The following is a 16,658-nucleotide window of genomic DNA, read 5'->3' on the forward strand; positions in this document are numbered from 1 at the left end:
TCCTAAATGGAACAGCTCTAAAAGACTTACTTTGATCAACACCTTTGCCCAAGCAACCCTATCAACCAAAAAAGTAATCAGTCTTCTCCAAGTGGAATAATTTCCATATCATGTTTTCCTATGCAATATTGTATTCTTGAATTTTCCTGAATTTCTATATTTCTATAGTAAAATGACAAAATAGAGTCAGTTGTGGAATAATAAACACTCATTTGGATGACTTTAAAGTTTATGCCCTTGCTAGTACTTTATTATTCAAGTGCAAATGGTGATGATCACCTGTTTAAATGTTCCTTGTTACCTATGGAAAGTTAGTATGCCAGGAAGAAATGTCCTCTTTTCCTAATGTGCTGGGATTCTCTATACAAATATGAAATATTTAAGAGAATTATTCTGTCATACAGTTTGCATTCTTCATAAAAAAATAATAATGTTAGGGCAAGTGTACTTCATCTTCACTGTACATTTTTGCTCTCTATCAACACAGACAGCATTTATCAGCATTATCTGATATTTCTTGTAGAATTGCCAGCAAAAGACTGAAATCATTCATCACTGTTGGCTTTGCTTGGCAGTGGATGATAAGTGAACCGTGTCAAATGTGCGCTAATTAATAACATGCTCATTGTATGAGGGAGTTGGCTTATATACCCTAAAGGCACCAGATCTCATCTGCTCATGGAAGCTAAGCAAGGTCAGCTCTGGACAGTACTTGAATGGGAGATCACCAATTAATATCAGGTGTTATAAGCTATATAAGATATATAAAAGAAGGAACTGGCAAAACCCACCTGCGTATTCCTTGCCTAAGAAAACCCTATGAAATTAATAGGGTTGCCATAAGTCAACAGGCAACTTGAAGGTACACAGACATATGTTGCATAAGGATGCCAAATGAAACCATATGTAGTTCTGAGGTTTTCCAACACTGCAAATTTATACAGAATCAGTTCCTCATCATTAACGGTCACTGTGGTAGAGCCAATTAATGTTTTAGAGACTAGTCTAGTGACAAGAACATTTCCCATATATGAGAAACCCCTACTAATATTTTAAAATGTGTTTAACATAAACAAGAGGATACTTTGGAAAGAAAATCTGACTTGGCTATCTACAAATTTTGTTTGCCTAATAATCCTTTGGCAAAGTATTTATTGAATACTTTCACATCATTTGGTTAGCATGTACACACATCTGTACAGAAGTCCTTGTAAAAATAAATAAATACATTGGATTGGATTAATGTAGAGCCATTGCCATAATTCAGATGGCAATTAGGTATGTGCTATGCCAGATATACGAAGCATGTAGGGGACTAGAAACATAGTGTTTGAGTTGAGACAGAAGTATGCAACTTGTGACCCTCCAGATTTTATTGTACTTTAGCACCCTATTTAAGCATAACCAATTGTGATGATTACAGAAGTTGAGCCCAACAATGTCGCTGGCAGTACAGGTCGGTGGATCTGATATCCTTGGGACTGCACTCTGAACTTTGAAAGAGCCACCCTTTAAAGTTTGGACTGGAACCTGGTTCACCATCCAATTAACATTAGCTTCTACCTTTTGGATCTTAACTTGGGCCTCTTCTACACTACCATATAAAATCCAGATTATCTGCTTTGAACTGGATTATATGGCAGTGTAGACTCATGCAATCCAGTTCAAAGCAGATAATCTGGATGATATGGCAGTGTAGAAGGGGTCTTAACAATACTCAGAGAAGGTTCACTAAAATCAATTAATGATGGTTGCATAAGATTGAGCTTTAGGATGATTTAAACCATGGGTGACCTAAAAAAATGATCTAAACCTTAGGTGGGAATCATGTTGACCTCCAAGTGTTGTTGGACTGTAAGTTTCAATAGCCCTAACCAGCACAGTCAAGGGTGAAGAATACTGGGAGTTACAGTCAAACAACAGTTGGAGTGCCACATGTTTCCTATCCCTGGGCTAAATCCAATGTTATTCCTACCCAGAGTAGATTCACTGAAGCAACTGTCATATGGGTCCCATTTATTTGAACTGGCCCACTTGACTTGGAATCACTAGATTTAGCCTGATATAATTATAGGCTATTAAAATTGAGATTTTTTTTATTGTTCTCAAGGCAGAAATATAGAAACCAAATGAGTACCCTTTGTAGATACACACCTGGGTCTGAAGAACTGATCAATATATGTGAAAGAGAAGTTTGTGCACAACTGAATTGTAATTTTCAGTGAAACAGTACCTAGAGTTGGGCAATCAAATTATATTTTATATCTAAATAAACATCAACTTTTGTTCAAGAGTTTGAAATGTGACAGAAAAAGAATAAAGCTCAGGCTACTAATCTAGGTCTCTTCTTCTTACCCTTCTCCACAGAGACAGACACGTAGATCGCTGTTTTGTTATATTTACCATAGTGTATGTCATCCAAGTGAGAGAAAAGACATATAAAGTTTTGAAAGAGCCATAAAATAAAGGGGGGGGGGGGTTTCAGAAAAACCGAGGCCTAAATCCATTTGTTTATCCCATCTCAAACAGACCCACCAAATCAATCAAAATTTAGTAAGGACCCTTCTAAATTGCTATATAACCCAGATTATCAAATTGGATAATCCACATTATCTGCTTTGAACTGGATTACATGAGTCTACACTGCCATATAATCCAGTTCAAAGCAGATAATCTGGATTTTATATGGCAGTGTAGAAGGAACCTATGTCTTGGGCAAGGTCACTCAGTGGATTTCCATGGTCAAGTCATGATTTAAATGCTAGTCTCTAGAAGTCATAGTCCAATACTCAAACCATAGCACCACACTGGCTCCTCTATTGTAACAGACCAACAGTGGGATTGAGTCTTGAAGGAGTGGCAAACATCACTATTCAGGCGGATAAAGATTTAATCTGTGCTCTGTAAGAATTTAGTATACTATGCTGCTATATGGATGAAATTTTAGGGTTAAATAATGCAAAACAATAATGTTAAAGTACCAACATATGAGTAATAGCATAGATGAGATAAAAGCCTTTATATGACAGTTTGAAAAGGCTGGAAAGTATTAATTTTCTATAAGTACATTGGAATGTCAGTGAAGATAAAAACAGGGGAAATAGCACACAGTATTTAGGTCATGAATTTTTAACACGGTGCATGAAAAGTAGGAACACAGAAATTATTCAGTGAAAATCTGCATTGCAATTCACAATGCAGCTAGGATTTCAGACAATGGAAATGAATGATAATGTTGAGTGACAGTTCTACATACAGACTTTTCATTTGTTCAGTAATGATTTCAGATATGGAAGGTGGAAATGGAAGATGCAAGAACATTTTGTTTGCACTGAAAACAATGCTTTTAATTAGGAATGATTAAACTTAATGGCTATAGTACCAGTCAACAACATGCATTGTTTTGCCTATAATGTTAATCAATGGTGGACAATTTATTGAAGTACTAAAAACCATGGCAGCAATGGTGGTGGCATCTAAAACCTAATTGCCTTCCTGTAGAAATTACCATCAATCAAATAGTTGAAGTTAATATAACGTAGACTAGAAATCTAAAGGAGACAAAATTCAGTGTCAGCAATGTATTCCCACAATATGGCCACAACAATATCACAAAGTATTCTAGCTAAATTAAATGTTTCTTAGGTGTGGGTGGTTCTCAGTGCATGATTCATAAAAGGTAACTTTTTTGCTCTCAAATAAAATCCAAAATTTTCATTATGATATATGTATGGTCTAGACCACTCCTTCTTAAACCAAATTGAATCTCCCTTGTTCAGTGTTGGAGGTCCAAAATTTGGCATCAGTAAAAGTTTTCTGAATGTCGCCTAGTGGCTGGTTTATACATTTACACAAGTCTGTTGTGCAGTGTTTAAAGTAGACTCTGCAGAAGATGCTTCATCTGTACTTCATAAAAAGGAAAAGCAGATACTTTAGGAAGCCTTGCAAATGCTGATTTATTATCAGTAAATGTTTGATTTTATATCTATTTTATACACTTACATATGTGGGGTCAAGTAAAAAAATGATCAGGCCAAAAGGGGTCTAATGTGGAAAAGTTTAAGCTCTGGTCTAGGCCATACATCTTTTTAGAAAGAAGTTCAAGTAAACACATCTTCTAATGATGTAAAGACATCATTAACAAGTTCTCAGTGTGTTTTGCTTTATTTTTAACCTATCAAAAACTGTCTTTTTCTTTGCTTACTTCCTTTTTTCTCCCAAGTGTGCATGTTTTGAATAGTACATATTGTTTGGTTGTATTTCCCCATTTTCCAATGCAGTGGTTCTCAACCTGTGGGTCCCCAGATGTTTGGCTTTCAACTCCCAGAAATCCTAAACAGCTGGTAAACTCGCAGGGATTTCTGGGAATTGTAGGCCAAAACGCCTGGGGACCCACAGGCTGAGAACCACTGGTCTAATGGATGTTGTTAAAGTCTGCATGTTTTTCTGTCTACATTTTTCAAATGTGCACATTTGTTTAGACACGTCTCCATCTGTCCATCAACATGTGGATCCTGGAAAACAAATCACATGTGCCCTGTGGATAGTCCAAGGTTGAGACAAGATTGTTGACTTTTGGAGTGAAACTGGATCCCTCATGCAATTCTACTTAGAATTACCTGTAACATTTTAGTGCTGTCACTTTTTATTCATAAGAACCACAAGTCTACAATTCACAGTATCAACCCAAAACTTTTATACTCTTTCATGTGGAAACAAATTGCTTCCATGTTAAATGTTGGAAACCTTTGAAGCCAAATGACATTCTGTTACTAAAATTTTGCATAACTAGAAGTCTAAAACAGGCATTTGTTTGCATCACAGTTTTCAAAGTGATACAAAAGTTGATTCACATGTTTGGGAAAAGGTAATGAGAAAAAATGAACATGCATAGATAACCTTTCTATTTTTGTTCAAAGGATAATTGTTGAAGTAGGATCAAGTGACACACCAAAAATAGACTGTGTGGTTTAGAAAGGGGTAATGGTCCTACATCTGTTGCTTCAACATTAATGAGCAAACATATTTTCATATATGAAGGAGAAAACACTGACTTAGATTATCGACTTTACACAAAGCCATTTGAAAGGGAATCTTTTGAGAAAAAACTTTATTTGAGAAAAGAATATATAGACTTGTATCAGAAGGCAAAATAGGGAACATACAAACAATATATTTACAACACAAAACAAGAGTTCACCAAAGGTGTAAATTATAATAAATACAGTAGATTTAAAATGTGACAATTAGCAAGTAGAAATATGGTTGTTTACACCCAGTTTTCCTTTCCGCTGGTTCCAGGTAACTTCTTTAAAAAAATTAGATGGCATATAAGTCTACTAGCTATACCGGGGTAACTCTCCTTGACTGCATTACAAAAATATTTTCATACTTACACATGTTTTTGAAACATTATCATACAAAACTTGTCTTGAATTCAGATTCCTGCCCAAATTAAATGTACTTTAAAAAAAGTAATCCACTCTTTTAGAGTAGGTTAAAATCAGACTGTATGGTGGGAGATGTGTAAGATGCAAAATGCAGTTTCCCTGCTATATCTGTTTCTTGGTTGTAATACCTATATTTCTTGAGAAATGAAAAAATAACCTTTGCAGTTTTTGAGAGTCTTCACTCTCAACATCCATCTATCTTCTTGATGAAACTGATGGACCACATTTTAAGTGATTTGAGTTGAAAATGTAATTCTGTTCTTTGTCGGCTGTTGCGAGAGGGAATAGTGTTGCACACAGTTAAGAATGGCAACAGAACACCCAGTCACATAGATTTGAAGAATGCCAGCTATGCAACTTTTGAAAACTGGTGGGTAGGAGTTTACACTCTAGGAAAAATGGTGTGTTCCCTGTTCCCACAGCAGTCCCTCTGGATAACTCAAAAATATTCTGCTTCAATAATATCCAAACTTGTTTTGGCCAACTTTGGTGTCCTTCAGGATGGGTTGGACTACAACTGGGCTGGGAACTGTTGGTGTGTGGGGTGGGAGTGGGGATTAGAATATCACAGGGCAAAAAGCTGTACATTTAAAAAGTGGACCTAGGGACACATGGAGAACACTGGCCATGGTTTCTGTAACCCCTTATTATTGAACTGATAAAGTCTGAGCCCCCAATGGTGCAGTGGGTTAAACCCTTGTACAGCAGGACTAATGACTTGAAGGTTGCCAGTTCAAATCCAACCTGGGGAGAGTGCAGATCAGCTCTCTCTATCAACTCTAGCTCCATGACAGGACATGAGAGAAGTCTCCCACAAGGATGGTAAAAAAACAAACAAACATCCGGGCATCCCTTGGGTAACGTCCTTGCAGATTGACAATTCCCTCACACCAGAAGTGACTTGCAGTTTCTCAAGTCACTCCTGACATGGAAAAAATGGTCTGATCCACTGAAATTTTGACAACTGTTATCAAACATACTTGGGCAGCACTAGGTTTGAAGAAGGCCGACTTAAATGCATGTCATTATATCCTGGCCCATGTTTATATCTGTCATGCAAGATGGTGTTTGTGTACATGAGTCTTATATCAAAGGAATACAAGTGTGGCATAATGATTAATGATGGGACAAATTTTATTTGCTGTTGGAGGATCAGCTAAAATTTAAAAAAATTAAATATTTGATGTGGAAGAAAAGGATAAAATATTTTTAGAAATGAAAACATGTTTTAAGAGATCTCAGAAAATAAGATAAAAATGTAAACACCATCTACTTATAAGAGAACATTTCCATAATGGCCCTGAGTCCCCCTGGGGAGATAGGGCAGGTTACAAATAAAGTATTATTATTTATTATTATTTGGCAAAATGGTTTTCTCAGTTGAAATGCACACTGCACTTTAAAGTGTCTTAGAAATATAAATCTTGTAATAGGAAAATGCCTGACAAGAATTGAAGGTTAGTTCTGGATTATCCATATTAAAGGGTCTTAATACAGAGAATTTTTAGGTTAACAAAATTAAACCTCAACAACAAAGTAAACATATAAAAAAGGAATATAAAGGAAATGTTTCGCTGGAAAGCTTCCTCAACAATTTCCCTCCTTGCTTTGTTATTTTCTTAGACAATAAATCAATTCATCAAGTGCCCTTTAGAAAACAGAGAATAAAACTCTATCCTCTGTTTCCCTTTGCCCCTCTTACATTCCAAGGGCATGAATCACTTGGACTTCCTGCTTCCATAAGGCATTTCCTGTCCACCTTCACACAATTACTTTTCTGCAGGAAAACACCAGGGACCTGACACAGCACCGGCTTAAGTAAACAGCAGCCTCTACTGCATACTGAATTGTTTTGATCTTATAGGATTCAAAAGAACTATAATCCTTTAAGAGGCACAACTACATACAACTGCATGCATGTCTTAGTAAAATATTTAAATATTGTTGAAAACTATTTTCCAGCCTGGCCTCTGATTTTAAATACCCTTGAACAAATGTCCTAAGAGATACCAAGCCAAGATGTTCCCTTGGACATAGCACACAGAATCGTTGAGATTTGCAATTCTATTACATTATGAAATTTGCATTCCATAAGATTCTGAATAAGAACACTTAGACTTTGGTTGTTCCAGAAAAGTTTCAATGCTTTTATGGTTATTCTTGGATGAATGGTTTATTGTCTTAACTAGGAGAGAAGACTGTTCTGGAAAATTCTGGTTCCAAGATGGGTACTGGAAACATTGACAGATGGGCATCAGAGTGAATGTTTGAACTATGTTCTAGATGGTGTGTTGTCATGTTATTTAGTTTTTATTGAACAAGTAAAAGAACGATGAAAGAACAATTCATATTAATAATTTACCTCCTTGCCACCACCATCCTGATATAAATATAGGCATATCATGCATGTAGCTGGCATAAAACGTCGCACATGACACATATCCTCAAATGAAACAGATACAGAGAGTGATAAAAGAAGATGGGCACAAAAGTAAAGGATGTAATAAGGAAAAAAACATATTTGAAAGTGCATTCCATGTCTGTCTTCATCTGACTTCCACCTTGTTTTCCTCCAGGGCATATTCTATATACAAATATCAAATTACTGATTTTTGGGTCAGTACCTAACAAGGAAGAGGAAAACTCCCTTCTTTTTAACAGTGTTTAGGACTACAGTATGGTACATTATATACAAATTGATAAAAGTGTACATAGATAGATGTTGAAGACATTGGAGAAATGGAGAAAGAGCCATTTTCAGGTCTAATCAGCAATAACTGATCTCCATAATAAGTTTTATCATACAAGAGTGAGTTCCATTTCACTAGAACTAATGCAGTAGAATCCATCAGAGCTAATACGAATTCTATTAAGAACCCAAAGGCTTACACAGCAACAAGTGTTCTTCGATTTAACAAGCACTTTCGCACTATTGCGTAAGGTGTGAACACATCTGCCGTTGTTAGATTCGCTGAATGCTAATAACACGCAATTCATTTGAACTCTGCGAATGGAAGAAAAAACAACATTTTGTTCACTAAGGATTCAAAAATGCTTATTATGACAGTACTCAGATAATCACTTTAATTACGAAGCCTGGAGCTAAATCTTTGCCTATTACCTGTTGAATAAAAGCTGTTTTCTCCCCAGATTCCATCTGTTGAGTTTGAATATCATCATCACTGTCCTGTGGTTCCTCTTTCACCTTCACAGCCGTCAAAGGCTGTCCCAGTCTGTCGTCCAAACAGATATTACTGTTGTCATCCTTTATGCTGCTTGCAACAGATGGAGTTCTTTCTTCCACCATAGAATGTTCTCCATGAAGTTCTTCTTCAGTTTCTTCTAAGCTGCCTGGTTGTTTTAACTGTTCAATAGATTTAGAAAGCATCTGAAACAGAGAAAGTTGGTGACTTTGATGGAGCAGATACAAAAAGTTAAAATAAACATGAAATAGGCATACAGATCAATGTTCCCAGACAGGATTTGTCACTGATATTTCTTCAGATAAGTTTAGAGGTTGCAGAAGAATAAGAAACAGCAGCAGTCACAGCTTTATTAACTAGAGCAGGGATAGGCAACTGCAGAACATTCAGGGAGTGCATTAGCCCATCTGAAGATGTTGGAGGGCTGTACCTACTCTGTGGTCATAAGGGCATTCTTACCATGTCATTTTTTTAAGCTTTCTGGGATCATTGTAAGTCCATGAGACCCTTTTCAACCTCAGAAAATGAAGCAGAAGTGTTCTTTTTATTAAAGTCCCTTTCTGCCCCAAAAACATGCTGGAAAGGCCTTCCACATTCTCTAGAAGACATTTGGGAACAAAAATAATTTCTGAAAAAACAATGCTTTTTAAAAAAAATCCCTGGGTGCTCAGGGGTCTTTAAATATATGTTATTTTGGAAAAAACATGTTTTTGTGAAAAACACGTGACCCCCCCCCCCCCCCCCCCCAAATGGGGCCCTGGGATGGCTGCATGCAAGCTGGGTGCTATACTCTGCCCAAAAATGATTTAAAGATCAAAAAGAAAGCTATTGAAGAACTTCCTCTACTAATCAAGTCACAATGAACTTCAAGATTATTACACAAACTACTAGGAGCATTGAAAACTGTATACATCAAATGTGAAGCAGAACTATCCTTTCCTGCTTACCAATAAACCATCTCCATATACTTCCTTGTTCTTCTAAATCAGTGGTTCTCAACTTGGGGTCCCCAGATGTTTTTGGCCTACAACTCGCAGAAATTCCAGCCAGTTTACCAGCTGTTAGGCTTTCTGGGAGTTGAAGGCCAAAAACATCTGGGGATCCCAGGTTGAGAACCACTGGACTAAATGAAATACTACCAGTGGGCCCATGGGTGGCATTTAGCCCTAGAAAGGGACTTTGAATTTTCAGAGAACCCCACCCTCATCCCAACTGTATAGCTGAACATGCCAAACGAGGAAAGCGTTTCTTTTTAAAAAATTATGCTTGTTTTACTGGGTCTTCCCAACTTTCTGTTAAGTTTTAGTGGTGTAGTATGGGAAGCTCAAAGCAGGTCCTGATAGCAAAGTGAAATTGGCTCACAGACCATTCAAGGTTGACTCATCTTCTTTAGTTGTTGTATGCCAGTGTGTGAAATTTTACCAGGACAACAGCCCAAATAACTTCATTACTATATTGTATATACCCTGATATATTTATTGTTGGGAATGGGGAGGTAGACATACTGCCCTTCCTTATCCAGAAAAATGGCTTGGTGTAGTCTTGCTTGTTCTCCAACTTTTTTCTAAGGACTAAAAACCACATTCATTTTTCATTGTAATTGCTGCTGTCACAACATGGCACCAGTAGCCAGCAATAGAGGGAGGATCCCAAGCCAGACTTCCATTTTCCCATCCGATTACTGTAACTACTGTCATCATAGTTTCCTTTGCTAGTGATGCTGTTATTATGTGGCATAAGATCCATCTCTTGAGAGCCAGGCAAGGATACTTAGCCTTTTCCAAAAAATCACATTTTAGATTATAGAATTGCCTCTTCACCCAGCCTTCACTCTGTGCTGTGACTATTTTAGATCCAATGGTTCTTTTTATTGCTTTGGTGAAACCACACCATGTCAACAACTTTGCTGTCACTGGCTGACTGATGGTGCTCTTAACCCAAGTAGTTTGGAAGATCACAAGAATAATTACTACAGTCTAAACTATTTTAGCCAATGCTATTTAGAATGGAATGAAAATTTAGTATCAATTAAAATTCATCCATGTTAGACAAAATCAGATGTAAATATAAAACACTTTGTACATTGTTTTAAAAAAGATAACCAAGAACAGTGGCTATTCAAATTACATTCTTGGTTCTGAAAGGTTGGGAAATGTTTTTAGAGAGAATAATACAGACAAAACACACAACTGACTTTACATTCATTAGATGCAGATTAAAAATTAATAAAAGATTTTATAGAGTCCAAGAAAACATAACATGCTTTTTACTATTATCAGTTTATTATGATCGTATTCAGCTATACTGCAGTAATCAAGCTTTCTATGATTACTGTTAAATTCAAAGACTTCTGGGTAAAGTAAAAGTTAACATGTTCATAAGAAATTGCTCATTAGCATTATATCTGATAATAGAAGAAAATTATGTCTGTGTTTACAAATTCTGTCTGCCTAAACTGGGAAATATTTTATTCAAAACTGAAATCAATAAGCTAAAGCACTGATTAGGCTTTGTTTTCACTTGATATACAAAATATTAAGGTATCTCAACAAACAGTTGCATGTATTACTTTCCTAGGTACAATAATCATTCAAAATCCAAATATACCTCAGTTAATGAAATAGTTATTTTCCTAGGCTTTACCTTTTTAACAGGCTTTAGTCTCAGAGGTAGAAATAATATGGAAAGAATAGAGATAGGTTCCTACACAACAAAAAAGAAGAGCCGTTCAACATGTTTCAGCAAACTTAGTATTCAAAACTGGTAGTATTATGCATAGGTGAAATCAAGCCACCAATTCAAGTAAACCTTGCCTAAAATAAAAGCATTTTAATTGTTCTATAGACCACTTGAAAGCATCTTCTGAAATGCATTTTTTTAACTATCTCCACTTTTCTTATGATTTCTATTTTGGTGGTGAAACATATACAGCTTTTAAAATATGCCGAAGTAGCTGGTGAGGCAGGCTAAATCTGCTTTCTCATTTTTTTCTGTTTTCCTCTTCACACAAGTTCAGTAAGTGATTCTGGAAGCAGCTATTCACCTTGTCTGTTGTATGTAAGCACAGACAGCTACAGTAGGATCACCTACAGTAGAATCCTATTCCTTCCCCAGTCAAGCTTTCTTGCATTGTTTACTGAAGACATACTGCTCCAGCCCCACACTGGAAGTCTTTTTTTTCCTCCAGCCTTCCTTATCAATCTTTCCAATGCCAATGCTGCAAAAAAAAAAAAAAAAAAAAAAAAAAGCCCAGCTAGACCGAATGCAAGAAGCAGGGATCTAATTGTGCTGGGCTCCCTTGAAAAATGGATTTTCTTTGCCAGAGGCTTTATTAAATGAGGTATGCCTTCATAATACCATTATTTTTGAAAGGATTATTGATAGAGATAACTCCTTTATAGATAATAATGAGGTGATAGGATAGAAAAGTTTAAATCATATCCTTCTGTTTGCAGACCCAAAGATTCTCCGGTTGCTTCCAAGATCAATGAAGAAGACTAAGTTGGCAAAGAAATGGACTACTTATCTCCAGAATGGATAAGATATTATGATGGTTGGAACATCTGTTCCTGAACCACCAGGAATGGCTGGCTGCTGACTAGCTAGCTGAAAAATACAAGTTGAAACATCTGTGTGACAGATAATCATCTACAGATACATGAGTCACTGGTGCTGGGCCATCTGTAAAACATTCCATATGCCAGTTGCTCGGCATCAGGTGGGTTACCCTTCAAGAGAATCCAAGAGAGAATGCGATCCAGACTCCAGCCCAGTTAGGAAACATATTTATTTCCTCACTGTACTCCTTCTGCGTGCTTTCAAGTTCAAAGTGAGGAGCTCTTTTTCTTTTGTGATCCATTATAGCACTATTCTTCCAGAGCTGATAAGGCAGATGTTGCAACCCTCGTGTGACATCTGGGCTAGCGCATATAAAGAGCACATTAATAGCAGCTGGGTATATTAATCTGTTGATACCCTCCCCACCCCCACAAACATACAAAAATCAATGCAAAAATACATGTGCATTAAAAAATCTATTTTTCATAAGTGTAACATTTCATTATGGTGCAGTCACTGAAATTCAGATGACATTCCAGTTAACATCCCAAATTGAATGTAAAAATAACAATATTTGTACTTCACGGAATGTAACTAAATACTTCCTTGCCAAGCACTTGCCTCAAGATGTTTCCAGCTCCAGATCATAAAACACATATGGCAGACATGGAAAATACAACTGCCGTTTTTTAAAAAAGCATTTCTGCAGTGGGGGAAGGAGGATTGGTATTGGGGATGCATTCATTGGTCTTCTAACAGTCATTAACAACTGTGAAAGTGTAAATCTTTCAGGAATCATCCAGCACAAGAGAAATTGTTAAGAAGACCACTTAGAACTAAGTGGGCCGAGCCACCAGACAATGGAGTTTCCGTCTTGGCAACTAGATAGTCACTTTTGCACACGGAAGAACAATTGGACTTAGAGAACTGCATGGAACAAGGCTAGTGAGGCTGTGCTAGAAAGCTGGATATCTTGATACAGAGATGTGAAAAAGCAAAAAGTCAGAGGCATGAATCCATGCTTGGGTTTTGCCTGGAAAAGCTGTTGATGAGCCTGGATAATTCACATGACATAAGGGATGACTAGGAAATCCATTTCCAAGACGTTTTTGCAACTGTTTCTCTTGGTTTGGCACCCAGCACTAGGCTTGCACAGGATCTCTTCTGGTGTCTTATCTTTGTCAGAAATAGGGCCCAGCAGCTAGAGCAGGGGAAAGAGGAGCAACAACTAAACTGAAAATGGATGTTGCTGTTCCAGCAGCAACAGATCCAATGGCTGGTCCTACCTGACAAGTGCATGGGCAGCGAGATCATGCCAAAGGTGACAAGATGGATGTCATTTAATATTTCTCATAATACTCTGGAATGATGCTGTGTTGGTAACATTGTGGGAAAATTTTTAAGAGATTTTGGTATGGAGGCTCCAAAAGAAATACCATTCAAATATTCATTTGGTGTGTGTGTGCATCTGCATGTATAGCTTGTCTATTATGTGTGTGTATGTGTGAATTATATATGTGTATGCATGTGTTTCACCTATATCCAAAAAATATCTGTCTATTCATCTATACTGGAGTGAGCAACCATGAAGACCACAAAGTCCAATTTTTCATCTTCCTGGACCTCCTCTTCAATTGTACTAAAGCAGGGGTTCTCAATTTTTTAAATTCACTGTCCCTCTGACTGTTGAGAGGCTGGACTATAGTTTGAATAAAAATGAATGGATTCCTATGCACACTGCACATATATTATTTGTAGTCCAATTTTTTTTGAAAGAACAATGTAATATTTAAAATGAAGAACAATTTTAACCAACATAAACTCAAAAGTATTTCAATGGGAAATGTGGGCCTGCTTTTGGCTGAAAAGATAGTCAAGTTAATTAGGATGGTTGTTATTGTGTGCCTTCAAGATGGTTTTAGGGGTAGGGAATCAAAACTAAAATTGAGAATTGCTCTGCTTGGAAATGTCTGGGGGCATGATTATTGTTGGCGGAATTTCTTTATTGTGACTGTGGGTGAGCTTTGGAGAACTACACAAAAGGACTCACAGACCATAGCTATTAAAATAGATGTACATAGCTCATTGGAGAGAATAGTTTCTCGGTGTAAAAACTTTTACACTCCCACTTTTTTAGGAACTCCTCTTTTCTAGCCACCATTCTAATATCAATTAACAATACAAAAATAATATTTTCTCAATGTTAAGAATTTGACATAACACTAGTATTTATTCTGAAGGAATACTGAATAATTTGCATGATGTAAAGTTATGATGTCAAATGCAGAACAAAATTACTGACAGAGGCAGTAACAATGTTTCAACCCAAAGCTGACAATACACCTTGAATTAGCTCCACATAAGAATGGTGTCCACATCCAACATGCAATATATATTTTACTAGCTTGGGGACCCGGTGGTGCCCAGGTCATTTGAGAAACTTGTGTGCCAAGTCTGGTCCAGATCTGAAGTTGGCTGGGTTCAGTGCTTTCTGTATAAGGGTGAACTACAACTCCCAGAGCAAAACATGAGTAAAGCTACTTCGTCCATCCTCCCCAGAACAGAAAGGGGTTCATGGGGGTCTGTGTGCCAAGTTAGGTCCAGTTACGTCACTGGTGGGCGTCGCAGTGGCCTGTGGGAGCCATAGCAAATGAAAGTACTAAAAATCCCATCACCCATGGTCCATCGTCCCGCAAATGGCACCAGGGCGTAAAGTGCGTCATGGGGATTAAATGTGTCGCGTTTGGTTCAGATCCGTCATTCGTGGCGGTCGTAGTTGTCCGTGTAAGTGGCAGCCAATCAGAAAGCTGCCACATACTCGCATACATACAAATATACATACATACATACATCCAAACACTGACTTCTATTATAGATATAGATAAGGAAAACATGGATATATGTCTTTATCAAAACAAAAAAACAAAAACAAAAAAAGTTTTTCATATTTTTTAATCTTAATTTTATGCTATAGTGATGATGATGTGTGTTTATTTCTATTCCACTTCTATTTCACAGCTGAAGTAAAACAATTAAAACAGCTTTGAATGCAACTTTAAAATGTTACTACTATGTCAAGACCATGTCTATCGAAATTTTATAATAACAATAGAAGCTAATCTATCCTCTTGTTAGAGTGGTGTATTTAACAGCAATCAAGATAAATTTCCAAGAGAAAAACACTGAAAATAGATGAAACACTACACAAAAACTAGATGACTGGTTCCCTATCCAACAGTGAGAAAGAAAGTACGTTAATTGTGATTTTGCAAAGTTGTTTCAAATGACTACATCCAAATTGTACAAATCGTTCTTCTCAAAACTAGTTATGTAGGCATTATTCAAAGTTGAAACATCACTTAATGAACAGTTTCCAGCCAGTGGAACTTAAACCATTTCATGGCTTTTGTTTGCAGGAAATTAAACTGTAAGGAATATGCATTAGCTAAAGTAAACAGTGGCAGCAGCACAGGAAGTATTTTGAGAAATTAGTCTAACCAAGAGGGAACTTCAAAAGGCAACAGTACCTGCTCCTCTCAACATAGAAATATGGTAAGTAAATAAAGCCACCACAGAACACAAGCTCCACAGCAACTCTTTCCATGCATTTCTCTCAAAGTGTAAGCTTTCATAAAATCCATAATTTCCTGAGAGCCTTTAAATGAAATGGCTGCACAGACTTTCAAAGAACAAAGCATTTGGAGGGTCTCTAAAAGGAGCATCATAAAATAACTGTGCAGAGATAAGTCTGACTATATACTGACTAAAAACTAATCCAAAAAGCATTAAAAACTTCCTAAGAGAAAATTTATATTATATAGTTTATCTAAAACCAGTATTACACACAAATCTGTCCACACATTTAACCACTTGTGGTAGGAATTGTTTGTCTAGCCAATCAAAAGTCCCAATTTTCTTTGTTAGAACTCTGTAAAATTCTTTCTGATATATTTTCTCTATTAAGTGAACACTGGCTCCTGAAAAACACTGTTTTTCAGGAGCCAGCAAGTAGTAGCAGACTGGTATACTGGCAGCTCAGGGTCCAAATCAATGCTAAGCTATGGAAACCCACTGAGTGATCCTGGGTGATTTATATTCTTTCAGAATAATAACTGATCTGCAAGCCCACTCCCCACCAAAAAAAAAAACCAACCGAAACCTTAGAATAGGCTCCCCTTTGGAATCAACTTGAAATCACATAAAAATAATAATAGCAAGGTGATATTGGGAAATTTTTGTTGCACTCCATAATCATTGGTCTATTATATGCCACAGATTTCTAACTTGCCCATTAAGATTTTAAATCACCATCAGACTGGGAAGTCATTTAGAAGCTTGAATGGAAGTGGCACAATGATGATGCTCAATAATATCTCTGATTTCTACCTAATGATCAGATAGAGGTTGTATAGTTCTTGAGCCAGCATCTCAAAATGGTTTGGAATGC

At 36.8% G+C, this 16,658-nt stretch overlaps 1 protein-coding gene across 5 annotated transcripts in view; it reads right to left on the bottom strand.

Annotated features, from left to right (window-relative positions):
* hdac9 (histone deacetylase 9) overlaps positions 1 to 16,658 on the bottom strand; it is a 511,618-nt gene that overhangs the window by 208,285 nt on the left and 286,675 nt on the right. For 4 of the 5 annotated variants that reach the window (XM_062957772.1, XM_062957771.1, XM_062957774.1 and 1 more), the window contains one exon: positions 8,572 to 8,838. In XM_062957772.1, the coding sequence (XP_062813842.1) occupies positions 8,572 to 8,838 (267 nt within the window). Of the gene's footprint in view, positions 1 to 5,093; positions 8,455 to 8,571; positions 8,839 to 16,658 lie in introns of those variants that run through there. The other variant, XM_008112624.3, reaches the window with a different exon arrangement.

Source organism: Anolis carolinensis, chromosome 6, assembly GCF_035594765.1.
Source record: "Anolis carolinensis isolate JA03-04 chromosome 6, rAnoCar3.1.pri, whole genome shotgun sequence".
NCBI lineage: Eukaryota > Metazoa > Chordata > Lepidosauria > Squamata > Dactyloidae > Anolis > Anolis carolinensis.